At 37.0% G+C, this 17,082-nt stretch overlaps 1 protein-coding gene across 3 annotated transcripts; it reads left to right on the top strand.

The window, feature by feature from the left end:
- Window positions 1-1,643: 1,643 nt before the first annotated feature.
- On the top strand, window positions 1,644-14,857 carry LOC110465056. Of its 3 annotated transcripts, XM_021520629.1 has the most exons (7): window positions 1,644-1,699; window positions 7,447-7,518; window positions 8,762-8,810; window positions 9,186-9,253; window positions 12,582-12,629; window positions 12,827-12,843; window positions 13,009-14,857. In XM_021520629.1, exons 2-7 carry the CDS (start codon window positions 7,448-7,450, stop codon window positions 13,152-13,154), a joined length of 399 nt encoding a protein of 132 aa, XP_021376304.1. In that variant the 5' UTR covers window positions 1,644-1,699; window position 7,447; the 3' UTR covers window positions 13,155-14,857. The 3 variants fall into 3 exon arrangements, with proteins under 3 accessions (XP_021376304.1, XP_021376306.1, XP_021376307.1); XM_021520631.1 differs by lacking the exon at window positions 12,827-12,843; XM_021520632.1 differs by lacking the exon at window positions 12,582-12,629.
- The last annotated feature ends 2,225 nt before the right edge of the window (window positions 14,858-17,082 follow it).

The raw sequence follows: 17,082 nt of genomic DNA on the forward strand, positions 1-17,082 counted from the left end.
TCAACCAATCACACGCGAGCACATATACATATACTGACATGTACTTACTGATGTAACAATGACAATGTTTCGGGACGTGATATATGAACATTCAACCTAGTACACATGGGGTACAAGGTAACATGGGTTACCCCCACCCCGCCTCCTGGCGCTCTTAAAAACCTATTATTATCATTTATAACATAGGTTATTGATTATGAAAACTTACTGCACTAGTAACAATAACACATTATAACTGCCATAACATATGTTGCCTCTCTACCCACAATGTTTCATTAAACAGTTATAGAACGACCAGAATTATGAGGTATGAACTATACAGATATATAATGTACCAAATACGAGTAGATTTGATAACAAATATCTTCCGCAATTGAGGAAAGGAATATGCACACACACATGCATGCAATCACATGCATATCCTACCGTGTATGATGTACCCCAGTGAATATATATTACACCCTGCAGGATCTTAACAACCATTCGCATGTTGTCACATATAACGCTGCATAAATGTGGTCAAAATAGACATCCTCTACACATGATCCGTAAAAAATAGATAATGATGAGTTTCTTTAATTTTACATGCTTTACCAATGGGTTTTCTGATCAATCAACTGAATCCATACCAACCCAGCACGTCTATCAACCACATTGATGATATATTGGTAACATAATAATGGATATTATTATACATCTAATGAAAATCCTGTAATCTGATTGGTCGAGACAAATTGTTCATTTTACACTGTCACACTCGCTTTAAAATTGAGTCAATGGAAGGGTGCTTCCAAGCGCCCTAGCAACGGACGACAGTGTGGTTTGGTTTGGATATATTTTGTTTAACGTCCTATTAACAGCTCAGGTCATTTAAGGACGTGCCTCCATGTGTGTTGTGTATGCATGCATGAGTGTATGTGTACAGGAGACAGGTTATGTTGGTGTTCTTGTCTCCTTGTGATAGCGCCGTTCTGATGCCGACTTTAAAGTGCTACCTCACTGAAACATACTGCCGAAGACACCCAGCAGGACGCCCCACCCGGTCACATTATACTGACAACGGGCGAACCAGTCATCCCACTCCTGAGTTGTTGAGCGTAAAGTAGGAGTAGAATTGGGGGTTTCTTCTCTGTCTCCTGATAAATGGGTATTGAAGAAATTGACGTTTATCTTCTGCCTTTATTGCAACATTTTCACTTTTCTTCCACCTGTTTATATTTTCCACTATTTACTAACAACGTTTTATGTTTCCAAGCACCTCTCTGGCATTAGTGTCGAGTGTTCGCGCGGGTGAAGAAGACAATAGATCTAACCCCATGCATAACATAAGGAAGGCCTCAAAATGGAAGTTTTTATAACCTGCTTACTTTTAGTTAATTTTTCATTCACTACCATTACCCTGTCCACAAGTACACATTAACTGTTTAAAGGAAATAGGACCTCTATCGAAATTTAAAACCAGGCTTCAATACACATGTTAGAATTTAAATGTATTGGTTGTAAACTAAGCATATATCAAATTCCGTTTGAACATGTCTTATCGGTGTGTAATGTCTTTCCAAGTAAGCAATTAGCAAATATGGGCATGAGTTTCAGGTATGTCACATGATCACGAAATATTATGGGCATGTCCAAACACTTCATTTGATTCTCTGCATTACAGTCTACCTGACGCAGTAGACCTTTAAAGAAAAAAAAGGTAGGCTTACTCCTTATACATATGTAATTTCTTTGATAGATTACAGCGAAACACCGGTATTGCTCGGTTTGGTAAAGTTTATAATATATCTTGTTGGTTAATCACGTATATTTTATTCGTAATATTTTGGTTAATTTGGCATTTTTTTTTCAACAGAGATGGTGTTGATATCAATTTTGTGAAATCGAATATTTTACACTATTCTACTGTTGTGGGAACGCACAACGCACCACAAATAGCGAACGCACATCGTGCATACATCGTGCACACACCGCCGCACATCGTCCAAACATGGTGCGCAAAACTATGCGATTTAACAATCGTTCGCCCAGTTGTGCGCTTCTCTCCGCACAAATGTGCGATTTGATAAAATTGGTTGATCAATATTACGGAATGAAAAAATTCCGGAGCCCTCGTATGGAATCAAGAGCTCTGTTTATATTAATTGCCCATCAAATTAATTAGATTTATGTTTAATTGAACAATGCGTGTTACACAGCATTACAGTGGCCGTTAGACTGTCAAGAATAGGTTTAACACCCAGATACAGCACATGCACATTGTTACGCTATTGAGGTTATAATGTAAAGAATTGATGTATAAACCATTGAAACCAGTCCGTTCTGGATTTCAAGTCAAGATTATTCGATACAGTTTCTGAGCAATTAATATAATGACCATTTACACTATTGATCTTTACAATAAAATATGATATTGTGCAGCCATTTTGTTCGATGTTGATGTATTTCTTTAATCCTTTACATACTTTAAGCTATTACGTTTTTGTTTGATGTGTTTGTTTTCGTGAATGTCTCTTTTTACAGTATTGTTGGCCCTAAATGACTCACATTGTCGATGGGCCGTTAAACAATACCAAAACAAACATCAAGTGGTAGTCGCAAATACATATTGTAAGTCTCGCCTTTTGACTCGTAACCAATAAAGCAGTAATCGCGTTTGATGTGATGAACGATCGATAAAGTCGCCGACATGACGAACGATCGATAAAGTCAATGTTGTTATGAACGATCGATAACGTAGCGGACGTGATGAACGTTCGATAAAGTTGCAGTTGTGATGAACAATCTATAAAATCGCCGTCGTGACGAACGATGGACAAAGCCGCCGTCGTGATGAACGATCGAAAAAATCGCCGACGTGATGAACGATCGATTAAGTTGACGTTGTGATGAACAATCGCTAAAGTCGTCATTGTGATGAATGATCGATTTAGTCGCCGTTGTGATGAACGATCGATAAAGTCGCCGTTTTGGTGAACGACCGATAAAGTCGCCGACGTGATGAATGATTGATTTGGTTTTGGTTTGGTTTTATTTTGTTTAACGTCCTATTTTCAGCTAAAGTCATTTAAGGACGTGCCTCCGTGTATGTTGTGTTTGCGTGTAAGTGTGCCGGAGACAGGGTATGTTTGGTGAACGATCGATAAAGTCGCAATAGGACCTCTCGATCAATTCACCAATCGGTTTAAGATACAATTCTGAGAATGCCTTCATATCCTAGTATTTGATGTTCTGAAGGAGAGCAAGTATCAACATGTAAAACACGAGATTGTTTGTTCAAGTATTTGAATTGCTGAGTTTCAAATGCGGATCATTGTGATATTTGGCAAGTTTACAATGTGCATCTAGCAATTTCAAAAATCAAACTAATTTAAATCGCATTATTTCTCCAATTTACCCAGACCCTCCTGTAACTGACGTAAAGTTGTATTTATATTTATGGGTTGGTGACCGATTGGGAAGTCAACAAATAAAAATGCACATTAATTGAGCCTTATTCAGTCAACAATTGTATGTTTGATTTAGTTTTATAGTGTTTAATGTCTTATCAACATATTAGGTCATTTAATTATGTAATTGTGTTTGTAATATATCATGTGTGCATGTGTGCTGGAGATTGGTATAATTGCCTCCTTGCAATAGCCTGAATCTGATGCCGACTTCATAATGCTTTCTCAGTAAAATACCATGCCGAGGCATACAATGCTATGCTTGGTGTCAAGCTTTTGAAAATTATATATTGACAGATAATTCTCAAATTTAGTATGTTGGTGCACCATGGAACTGCAAAACACTTATACAATGTCCATATTACTTGGAAAAATTGCCGTCATATACTGGCTTCTGATTGGTAGAATTAAGGCAGTGCTTGTTTAAAATGTCCGAATTGGTTATGTAGGTGTATAATTGCACCGCCAACGCTAATGCGGCTTCTGTTTTATGAGACAAAATGGCGATCAAAAGCTTACTTTTAATTGATCGAAATTTAGATATTGCCTTGTAAAAACTCTTTAACCAAGACCCTAATGGCGGCGGCCGCCGGATCATGGAAAGTTTGCTTACATGTGTGTGTTGTCATCTCTTTTATGTCCAGTTATCCATGATTATGGATCAACGCTGGTATTTCGTGGTTTAACGCCAAAGCAAAAGCCTCGGGCACATGAAAACACCAAGGAATGAGCATTGCCTAGTACTTTTAACAATCTATACAACATTAACTAGTCACGAGTGAATATAAGTAATGAGGCACGTGTACGCTACGCTAACTGTCTCCCTCCGAAACAACATAACTAGATGTACAATATGGGAATGACAGTTACCCCTGTCTGTTTTGGGGAGTTCACATTCTCGTTCTTCTTTCTGTCATCCATGAAAACCATCAAAGAATTTCCTTTGACTGTTTGGATAGCTTGCTTGAAATACGTTGAAAATAACCACGGCTCGCATGTTTGTATGGTTTAGAGTTACTCCAACACAAGTTCTTTAAAGATAATCACAATTAGCCTGAAAATATTGCGGTGTTAAATATAAGTACATTTGACGCTATTTCTCAGAAAGTACAGAGGGATCTTTTTATCAAATTTGATATGTGGGTTTCCCTTGGTCATAGTTGTGCATGTTTACTTTTAAGATTGTGCATGCTTACTTTTGAGACTGATAGGATTTAACAAAATTTCAGACAGAAAACCATCTTGGATTTGGACAATTAAGGTTTATTATTGCTCCCATTGAGAAAGTACATAAGGGATCTTTCTAAAATTTAGGCTTCCCGTGATCTTTAGTTGTGTTCGATTACATTTAAGACTGATCGGTAAAACAAAATGGACGACAGGTCTTATATTTTGACAGTTAATGTTTGTTATTGCCAATCCTCTGGAAGTAGTGTACAGATCTTTCTCAAATATGATCTGAAGGTTTTCCTTGGTCCTTCATTATTCATGTTTACTTTTGAAAATGATTGGATAAACAAAATGGCCGACACGCAGCCATCTTGAATTTTCAGAGTTACTTTTTTTATCGCTTATTGTCAAAAAGGACAGAAATTCATATGAAAGTTCCCTTTGGATCATAATAGTGCATTGCAAAGACAAGTTGTCCGCAGGCGGTCAACTTGGATTTTAACATTTCAAAAATGTTATCACTATCTCCAAGGAAGTTCTTAATAAATCTTTATCAGATTGCAATGATCGATTCAATTTTTTTCACATTAGGTACTGTTGGTTGGTTAAAGGGTTTAACGTCGTTCCAACATGCCAGTTCATTTAAGGACGCGCATCCATGTGTATTGTGAAAGCATGCATGTCTGCATGTGTGCCGGAGGCAGGGTGTGTATTTGTAGTATGTGTATTAACTTCTTTGTGATAGCGCAGATCTGGTGAGGACTTTATAGTGTTATCTCACTGAAACAGCACAGCATTCTGCCCGTTCAGAACTATACTGACAACGGGTGAACCAGTTGTCGTCATTACTCAAAAAGCTGAGTGCTAAACAGGGAAAAACAGTTACCATTTTAAGGACTTTTTTAAATGTACCGGTCATGGGACGACAGAAAATATTGCCATCCTGACCTGTGCGAACGTTCAACATTAAGGCCAAAAGTGGGGCATCGCCAAGGCGCTAGGAAATAAAAGGTAGCTAGAAAATGTTGGACCTAGAACGTAAAAGCGAAAGAGATAAATTGAACATTCCTGTAAGTGATGTTATATTGCATATATAGTTTAAACGCTATAGTCTGCTGTAGAGGCCTATTTCCCGTAGGCACCTAATAATGGTAGTCACAGAGACTTGATCATTGTTTCTCTATGTTTGGAATATTGAAACATTTATGAAAAAAAATGATTTTGATTATGACATGTAACCACAAGTGCTGAACAGCAATTAAATTGTATCACAAGCTAAATATAAGGTTGACGTTAACATTTAGGAAAGTCTGCAAGAACATATATATATATATATATATATATATATATGGGGCAAAGAAGTAATTCCAACAGTGTGGACAATATATAAACCGTTTTAATTTGGACAAAACCTACTTCATATTTCCTATCAATCGTATGTTTATTACACCATTTACCTATCAAGGATTGGATATTATAAGTATGTGTTATAAGTGCACACTGATAATCGTTTTTTCCATTTAGTTTTAAAGCATTCGTTATAATTATGCGGTTTGAAATACGGCATTGCTATTCGTTGTATTCCAAGTAAGCCATTGAAATACATGGAATGCTTCTGAAGTGTTTCTATTTTAAATTTTGTGTCACGTGGTCACATAATTATTCTGTGCATGTCCCGACACGTTATTTGATTCACTACATTAGAGTAGACGTAGTAAAGAAAAGGGTATGCTAACTCTTTAAAGGATTAAAGTGTTATTTGTTTTAAAAAACGTTCTGCATGAGGGTTAATGACAACAACTGGTGCATCCGTTGTCAGTATAATGTGACCGGGCGGAATGCTATGCTGGGGGCCTTCGGCATGGTATTTTAGTGAGAAAGCACTGTACATTCGAATTCAGACCAGCCCTATCAAATGGCGGAAAGCACACCTACATACCCTATCTCCAGCTCACATACACGCATGCATGCTAACACAACACACATGGAGGAACGTCTTTAAAATAGTAGATTTATGTTGATCGCTTTTGTGTTACCAAAAGCTTGTTAGAGTTATATATTTGCAATATGATATACTGTTATGTTCTGAAAAATGTTGACAATATCCTCGTATTCCAACTAAATACCTCATTTAACGTTACCTGTCCACACATCAACGTCTAAACGTGAACGTGTTACAAAAAAATACGTTTCCTTCTGATTTGAATGTAGTATAAGATCACATAGGTGCTGTTAAAACTTGCAATGTTATGCAGGTTCATGTATTATGTAATTTATTGACATCGGCAGTTGTCGGTCAAGGTATCTTGACTCGGGTAAAAACGCATGAAAAATTCAGTTAAAATCAGTTGAAACTTACTAAAATCTTTCCAACAACACATTTCTTTCAACATTAGGAAAAATGAAACGCGCCTTTACACCATACTACCTGTGTTAGTTGGACGATCGGCCATGACATTCACTGGTTTAACCTTAGTGATTAGTTTACCTGTTAATTCACAGGTATGTATTGTAAGTGTCCTTTGGCCATGATATAAAGAGGTTAGACATACAGGTAGAATATTATTGTTTAAGTGTGTAAACTGTCTTAGGACTGTGTTATACTGTCTTAAATGTGGTTGTTGCAGGTGCGGAATTAAATGAATTCATTACATTACTGCTTATGGATTATTAATGTATCCAAACAAAATCTATATGAAACAGCAATTGCAATTCCAACATGATGTTATACTCCAACAGGGACATGGAAGTTAGTAGAAATGCAAAGTTTGGATCTATGGAATTGTTCTAAGAAGTTGCATTAATATGCGTTTTGTTTCTTTTTCAGAATGGGTAACGATTATTCCTGCGATGTACATAGTAAACACAACAGCTATGCAGAAAGAGACGCATGTGTCAGGTCGGTTCTATTATCATTTAACGGTACTTTACAAATTTGATTATCAGCATAAGATGCAGAATATGATTTTGAAATTTATGATATATTCATTCAGAGGTTTTCATGCACCAGCTCGTGACGTAAGAGTAGCATATCAGGTTAAGTTGGTGTTCATTATTATTTTTATACTAGTCTTATTTTATAGAAGACCTTTCAAACATGGTGGCATATAGCTGTGAACTTGCATCACTTCAAACAAACTAACACAAAAAAATGCCATGAAAATCAAAAATACACTTAGTTCACAAAGATGTATATTTTTACATAATGTTAGATTTTTCTGAACTCCTTAACAGTGATTAAATCCGTAATAAAAGTTAAAAATTACATTGTGTATGTATGGACCCATTGGCGAAAATGACATTCATTTTTGCATAACACGGGTGACCTCATCATTGCGCATTGATGCACTTTTATGACGTAACACAGAGCGTAATTGTTACACGTCCGCCGTGAAACAGCCCTCGATGTAGTTTAGTTATGCTAATATGATTAACATTAAACATGATAGACTTCATTTTAAAGCTCCAATGAGGTGTGTAAGGTACATGCAAATTATATCCGACTTGTGTAAAACGAAATTTTGAAAACGAAGCTATATTCTGTTTCTTTTGTTGTCATGCTGATCTACATTTTCCCGCGAAAACACGCTGTTCTCTCTACTGCGCTGCCCCCGTGCATAAATAGAGAAAAATGCCGGTTTTATTTTTATTTATGCTTGCATCGGAAAATTCAAGTCACCTAAACATGTAAATATACGGAATGAAATTTATTTTTTCAACATTCATGAGGACATAATAACATTGGCGTTCTGGACATATTCACTAAGAATCGCTAACGCGATTCATGGATTATGTCTAGAAAGCCAATGTTGTTATGACCTCATGAATGTTGGAAAAGTAAATTTCATTCCTTAAGTCACTATTTTGCGTATTAAGTATACAGTATTTAAACTGCATAAATGTTTCAGACTTACCGGAATAACTCAAACATGTTAAATGACAAATTCGCCCTTTTACATATAAAGTATGCCTTCTTAAAGAAGTTATTTTTATTGATATTTCAAGGGAAAAAATAATATTTAAAATGATAGCCAGTGCTTTACACGGAAGTTGTTTGACACATTTTGAATAACACTGGGAAAAATGATGGAAGCGTCAGAACACCGAATAATTTTTATATTTTCTAATATACCTTATTTCAGAAAACGGACTACAAACAGCGAAATAGAAGCGTTAAAACTGAAGCATAACGTAAGTCATGCAAAATATCAATTTAAATTTAGAAATGCTTTTAATAGTTACTGAACTTTGATTACTGAACCGTATTAACATGTTTATGCTAATTAATATAAACAGCCGAGTGGGGCACTATTTGCATAAGTTGGTGGACCTTGTGAATTTATTGAAAGACGGACGTCTCGGTATGGCATACGTTCTCTATGGTCTTTCAGGCCTGTTGAACTCAGGCCTGTTTTGTTAGCAGAGTGGTGGGGAAAAATGATGTTCACAACAATTTTGTTTCTATGCATGCTTTAATCTCTACCATACATAGACATTTACTGACTCGTTATAAAATAGACAGAACGGGCTTGAGCAATATTTTTACCACTACCTTTTCATTTACAGTTGAGATTCACTTGTAATAGTGGCCATGCACACAGGGACAGAAAAGAAGTTCTGGATTGTCACGATTTGTAAGTTCCATTCTAGAGTATGCAATATATTTTTATAAGCTCATCTGCCCGAACGGCAAGTTAGCTAATGCCATGGCGCGGCGTCCATCAACTTTTCCTTTAAAACGCTTAGTGGATTTCAACTTAATTTGGCTTAGAGTATCCTTGGCCAAAGTGGATTCAGTTTTGTATAAAACGGAGGGTGTGCCCCCTTGGGCACATAAGTGAGGTCGAATAGGTGAAATTGAGGTTAATCTTTAGAATTCTTCTCCTTGTGTACAAATGGATGGATGGCTTTCCTTGGGGCAGAGTGATGGGGACTATTAGGGAGAACATAGGGAAAATGTTTAATATCCTTCTCCTGTGTAAATGAAGGTATTCGATCCAAATTTGGTGCAGAGCATCCTTGGGGGATTGGATGGTTGTGGGGATTCAAATATTTACAAAAGGAGGGGCTGACCCCCTAGGCCAAGAAGGAGTTATTTGGCCATATTGGTCTCAGAGACCTCTTTATGGAACTGAGAAAAAGATATGACCATTTTTAGTTGGAAGCATTCTCAGGTGGTGGGGATTCACAATTGTACAAATGGAGGGATTATCTTCAGGGGTCTGAAGGGCGGGGCAAAAATGGGGGTAATTTGGCCATATTGATTTAAGCGACTTTTTACGGGAAACAGTTATTAATATCAATCAAATTGGTCTCGAGGCATTCTTCGGTGGTCGAGGATTCAAAATTGTACCAGTTGAAGAGTTACCCCCCCCCCCCCAGGTTTGAGGGGCAGGGCAAACATGACTTTTTACTTTGACATTATCGAGATCCCCACCCTATACACATCAATGCAATTGCTGAGAATCACGGAATAAACACAGTTATGTATAATAATTGACCCTGCCCTAGGAACTCGATTTCTGAGCCATAACTTTGAAACAGTTGAGATCCCGACCTGAAAACAACATATACCATTACTGGGCACCAATAGACCGAACACAATGATGATATTATTATTGACTCTTGTGTCTGGCTCCACCCCAAGCCCTAGGGACTTTCTGGGCCATAACTCGGTTTTGATCCTGAACCTATAGCCATATATACCATTGCAGGGTATAAAGATCAAGGTAGGCGATAAGGCCCTCTGGGCCTCTTGTTGAGTGCACAGCTACGACAACCTATTGTGTCATTTTTGAATTAACACACACACTGACAGGTCAGCGAAGGCCCGTCATGTGACCAACCGTACTCTCATGCTCTGTTGTTACCGACAGTGACATTCACCTTGAGTGTTTAACACCATATTGCAGCTCTAAATTTCAAAAAGACTCGCATACATCGGCTATTTTAAGTAAAAGTGACCACGACCTTTACCTTAGAAACTTTACCTCTTTAGCACAGCGTAACATCATGTAAAATTTAAGGAAGATTATTCTTTTGGATTTCGGGATAATCTCCGGAAACGAAAGTGTCAACAGAAAGACAGACAGTAATCATGATAGTGTATCCGCATCTCTCTCCGATGCTTGGCCCTAATAATGTATCTTATGAATATTTTTTCACGGATTCGCGTATGCAGTACATGACTAATGGAAAGGTTTATTATCGGTTTTGGAAACATTTATGGGATATCTAATATACTTTTTGTATGTCCAGAAATACCAAATCTGCATATGTAAATACATTACAAAACATGAGCAACACGAAGATGTTTTTTGATTCTATTGAAGTTCTATCGTCACTTGTTCCCTTTATTATATTCTACCAAAACACTTACACTTTCAAGCAAGGATAGGTGTCTCCAACTGACGGAACTTGCACTATAGTCTTTGCAACTGGCATGTCTATACATATGCCCACATCAGAGTGCAGTTCTGTGAACCAACGAAAAATATGAAACAAGAGTCCGAGAGGGGCTGTTTGGTTTTATATTATTAAACGTCCTATTAACTGCTATGGTCATTTAATGACGTGTGTGTTGTGTAAGCGTGCATGTGTGTATGGAGACGGGATATGTTGGTGTTCCTGCATCCTTGTAATAAAGCGGATCTGATGCCGACGTTATAGTGCTACCTCACTGAAACATCATGCCGAAGGCACCCAGCACAGCATTCCGCCCAGTCACATTAAACTGACAACGTATGAACCAGTTATTGCCATTACCCTAAATTAAGAACTTTGGTATGTCTCAACCTTGGTACAGAACTCATTGCCGTCCTAGTCGAACGTTCAACTTTAAAGCCAATAGTGAGGTGTTGCAAAGCAAGGCGCTTTGAAAGAAAAGATTGTGAGAAGTAGAGAGAAATACATAGATCTCAAATATAGGCTGCAGCAAATCTAATTTGGTCGTATTTGTGTCCTCTTATAAAGGGTACAAAAGCAAATCCCGAATTTTGCAGGGGGTTCCAAACATTAGTCGCCTCTTTCGATACATGCAGTGGGTAACAGCGGGTGTATTCTTCTCTCAATCCCCGACCTGCAGGGGTACCCAGAGGGGCTGTATCGCTCAACTAGATAACTATGCAACCATAGGAAATTATTCCCATTAAGATAATACTGCAACTATTTTTAAATAGTTAATATCCCTCAACTTGTTAAGAAAAGGAAACGTTTTAAACATCAAAATATCCTTACATTCCTCCAAATGGGCCTGCCCCTATTCCCCGTTGGATGTGTGGTAGGGGTTGGGGCACATTCTATGTTTATACAAAATTGAGTTCCTTTTTCGCAGAAACACTTTACACCAAGTTTGAAAGAAATCGCTCCACTTGTAATGTTTAAGGGTTTGTTGTCCTATCAACAGCTAAGGTCATGTGTACACGTGCATGGGTGCTGGTAAAATATGCCGACGGCACCCAGCACAGTACTCCACCCGCTCACATTATACTAACAACAGACGAGCCAGTTGTTGCCATTACCATAACAAAGGGAATAACAACTACCATTTTCAAGGCCTTTTGTACGTCCCGGCCTATTGGACAGAACTCTATGCCTTTCTCAGCTGGGCTCAACACTTAATCTTAAAGAGAAGGAACTGGTAACCAATGCGCATGGAAATAAAAGGAAGAGAGAAGTGGAGAACAATATTGCAATATGTGCAACCGATTTATTTTGATAAATATAATTTAAGATGTACAGAAATTTGCCTATGTTTTGTTGTGCCGAGTGCCTTCGGCATGGTATACCAATGAGGTAGCTCTATAAAGTCGACATCAGATCAGCGCTATTGCAATGCGGCAAATACCCTGCTTCCCGTACTTCAACACACTTCAAAGACATACATGGGTCACGTCCGTATACTAGTATCACATTAGCTGTTTTTTGACGTTACAATCAAAGAGTTTTTTCTCAATTTTTCAGCGAACTGCGTAAGCACTTCATCTCAACATGCGGTAGAGAGTTAACGAGGTGTGTATAATGTAAGCCTTAAAGAAAGAAATATCTGGTTTTGGTTCCGATATTCAGCATTTAATTTTTATTTTCATTTATAACAAGATACATATCCATTATCGGTATATATTATTTGATATCAGGAATTAAAAAAATATATTTTACATATTATAACTTGATGATGCAGATATGTTAACAATATGTTTGCTTTGCAGCCATTACATCAGTCAAGGTAAGATTTCGTTTTCAATTTTCTTCATCAAATTAATTGAATATCGGAACAATATATATTTGTATAAGGTCAGATACATTCCTGAAATTTTAAATAAAATTATTCATCAAATGAAGTGGTTCAAATAAAGAGGCAACTGTCTAATAGATACAACTTTTGTTTTAGGTGGACAGCCTGCTTTGCCTTTTTTCCCGTCGCAGTCAAAGCCGTATCCTGCTTTGACATTGAAACCGTTCGACGACGAAAACGACGGCAATGTGATATTAGATGGATCTCAATCCAAACCAAAAAATGCTTCCTATCCCTATTAGGGTGAAACCGGTGTAACGCAGGAGATAACCTGGAGAACAAAATATATATCGTGAAAGGCGATAAGTTGTGATAATTCGTATTTTTGACCTACTAATAACTCAACATACACTAATAAAAAACATGGCGTTTAGTTGATTATATTTAATTTTACCACGTATGCGATGTAACAACACTACATTTCATTGGTTAATAACCATGGGTTGTCGGACGAAAGAACCATGAGCGAACGTTTATATTTTCCAACAGACCAACGTTCTTCCAAAAACAATCCCCGCAAATGTACCGGTAAACAATCATGTCGTGAGATTGGTTCTATTTTTGAAATTAAGGTATTCACATTTCATTTTTTATGTATTTTAATATTTGCTAGCGGACAAACAAAATTCCATTTTACCTCTAGATCTACTTAAAACCTGTCCAACTCATGGCCAGAATGTTCCGCTGAACTTGCCATTTCATGCGTTATCGAGTAATGTCGATTATCTAGGTCACCTTGCTTGTCAAATGCGTATGGACAATGAGATAGACATGAAAAGACTTTCGTTACATTTTACTTGGTAGAATAGATATAATCAAAATATATTTGTGTATAGTTGAAACTTTAACTCGGGATTCGAAAAGTTGGAAAAAACAACCCAACTCATATTGTCAAACATTTTCTAACCGTAGTATTATATTCCACCCTGATACACGCACATACGTTGATAATTTCCTAAACAATTATTGTATATTTCATCGTATCGACTTCTATAATAACCCAATTTGATATGATCAACGTTCGGTGCTAAATACAGCATGTACGACTGACAGAATGCGCTCTTACTGTATTGGTACATGTAAGGTGCCACTAAGTACTGTTATAATCATCGGATGAATCGATTTGCGTGGGGATTTCTAACGGATTTTAAGTGTGTGAATTGTCTATATTTATTCTATAAATAAAGTTCATCAATTTCAAATACTTTTGTGGTAGTGTTTCTTCATAATTTTGAATATAACCTGGGTGTGACAAGCTTATCTATTGCTTCATGCTTAATTTTACTACAAACTAGATCTTCCTCATATGATTTGCGGCAACCTGATAGGATGGCACAGTATGTAAATTCCAATCCCTTTTATCAGGGAATACTTAATGATACGCAGAAAACGTTCTATAGTATGACCCGTACGGTGGATAGCGCGAATAAAGACAAAATGATATTCAAAAGACTATGAAGAGCGAACATGAATTTATAATTATTCATTATTAATTTAGGAAATAGTTTTTAAAGGAGTTTGGTTTTTAACTATCTATAATAATTTAAATCTAAGATTTAAGGACTTGATGAAAATGCGTTACAGATTGGGTATGTATTACCATAACAACTGATCGGGTTGCCGAAAATCAATGTTAGAAAAGAAGAGGCCCTGTATATTAACATTTTATATAATATTGCAACTATTTCCAAACATTGTCTCCCGGTAATATGACCCTCATTGGGTCCCATCTTTCTGGCCCCATGAAGTGGATTGGATTTTTAACATTAACCTCAATTTTCATTATTTGTCCCTGCTCATGGTGACATACGCACTATTTACCCAAAATGGATTCCAATTTGCCTAGGGATGTTCTTCACTAGTTTAGTTTAAATCCCATGATTTGTATGGATAGAGAAGGACTTTAATTATTAAATGGGCTATTTAGTCAAATGCCAACCTGAAAATCGAGTCGGTACTGGAAATAAATATATATTCTAACGAAAATTTACATAGTTGATAATGACATGAACTGAAACCAACGTAAATTGTGGTCAGTTTTCATCTTTTGGTTGGGCTACGACCGAAATAGCGCAATATCCGGGCCTTTCAGCGAGAAGTAAAACAACATAGTGTCAGTTATGAGTCTGAGTTCACACATAACGCTATTTTTAATTTAAACAAGCAAAAATTGTCAGTGTCATAATGTATATCTCTAATAAGATATTTGAATTAAAACGAACAGGTTCAATTAGGGAATGCACGCTCCGAGAGGGTAACGAAGCAGGGAGAATTTCAAACCGCACGAAGTACGATATCAATAGGTTTAAACGTAATTAAGATTACTCATTTATAACGATGTTTGAGATGTTTTTTGAAGATGCTTATGATTTAGAATAAACGCATGTACTTGTATTCTAAAGAGGCTAGGTGAAAAAAAATAGAATTTTCCTTTTCTCCTTGGCATGAAAGACATTTTTGTTAGCTAGAAAGTACGGATGTACAGTTAAGGATTTCTTCATTACATGTACTAATAACAAACATTAAGAAAACACCGTGTTGTGAATTTCCGACATGAGTTGTTCATAAGTAGTATCAAACTATATTATCATGCAGAGTTTTGTGACAAGATTGTAGAAAAATACTTCACTAAATTGTCCCTTTAAAATATCGCTTCATTCACCAGTGGGGAATTCTCGTTTATGCTTAATTGAGTAATCTTTGCCTAGATGAAGGACTTTAATGATTTCACAGCCTCCGTTTATACAAAATGAACCCCGTTGCCAAGGATGCTCTCGAAAATATTGGTTAAAATTATCTCCAACCTTACTGAAAGAGAAGGATTTTAAAACATTTATGTCGCCACATTTGGGCCCCAGCCCTCTGACCCAAGAGATCCATTAAACCGCTTCGGCATGGTATTCAGTGAGGCAGCACTATAAAGTCGGCATCTGATCCACGCTATCACAAGGAGGCAAGTACACTAACATGTCCTCCTCCAGCACACATACACATATACACGCATATACAATACGCATGGAGGCACGTCCTTAAACAAACCTTATAAAACCGAAACCAAACTGTTCTATTGACAGCTAATGTAACCCAAGGAACTGCTTCCGTTTATGTTATGTGTGTATGTATGTGTATGTGAGTTATATGTGATTGTACCATTGATTTTGTTCCTTCACTTCGTTCTGGAATGTATCTTAGTCGTCCAAATAAAATAAGATGACATACTCATTATTTAGTTTGTTTGTTTAACGTCAGAAGACAAAACCGATATCAAGTTTCAAGTTTTTTTCCTTATAGTTATTTTATATAATGTGTATGCATCAATGTCTGTTTCGGGATATCTATCCTTTTCACATTTTCCAACATGACTTCCATGATTATCATGTTTTGATAGGCTATTTAGATTAAAATTAAGATTTGATAATTATGGTTAAAAATTACGGGTGCCTTGAGAAACACCACCGACAAAAATCTTGAAATAAAAAAAATCGATCATGTGCGTTGAATGTTCCACACATGAAATTCAATAAAGGTTCGAAGATGGAAGTTTAATGCACAACACTTGAAATAGCAGCTGGGGGTCAACTGATATGGTTTCATCATTGATCTTGAGTGAGGACTTTTCACCTAGCGTTATAACTCGCTTATTTCGTTTGAACGAATACTCTTGGACGCTTTTGCCGTCCATAGATTTCAGAATAGCCGAACCTACTTCTTTGGCTGTGTCAGAATTGACCTTGTTGTCTGCTGTTACGCCTGTTTCTATATTCCTGAGGGCAACCTCCTCAAAGAAAGGATTTCTGTTAGCGATATACAACAGTAATGTCTGAGTGTCTGCTGCGTCCTTATTCCTTCCAGATACGCCACTCTCCTTGTGTTGGTTACTTGTGCTGTACTTTACGTTCGTGAATTCTTGCATGGCATTGTTTATTTCAGAACAGTCTGGCGTAGACAGAACCCATTGTGCTCTCTGACTTTCAGTCATTCCCCTTCCTCGTGTCATTCCACCAGTTGCCTTGATGCTTCTCATTAGTACTTGTTCTATTGCTAAGTCTGAAGAAATCCCTGACCAATAAGCATCACTTCTTCTGATAACGTTGTATCCGGACTGCAGGAATTCAAATATTGCAGTATTATCTGTTTCGAGACTCTTCATTTGTTGTAGGTAAATCCGTA

This window comes from Mizuhopecten yessoensis, unplaced genomic scaffold (assembly GCF_002113885.1).
Source record: "Mizuhopecten yessoensis strain PY_sf001 unplaced genomic scaffold, ASM211388v2 scaffold11049, whole genome shotgun sequence".
NCBI lineage: Eukaryota > Metazoa > Mollusca > Bivalvia > Pectinida > Pectinidae > Mizuhopecten > Mizuhopecten yessoensis.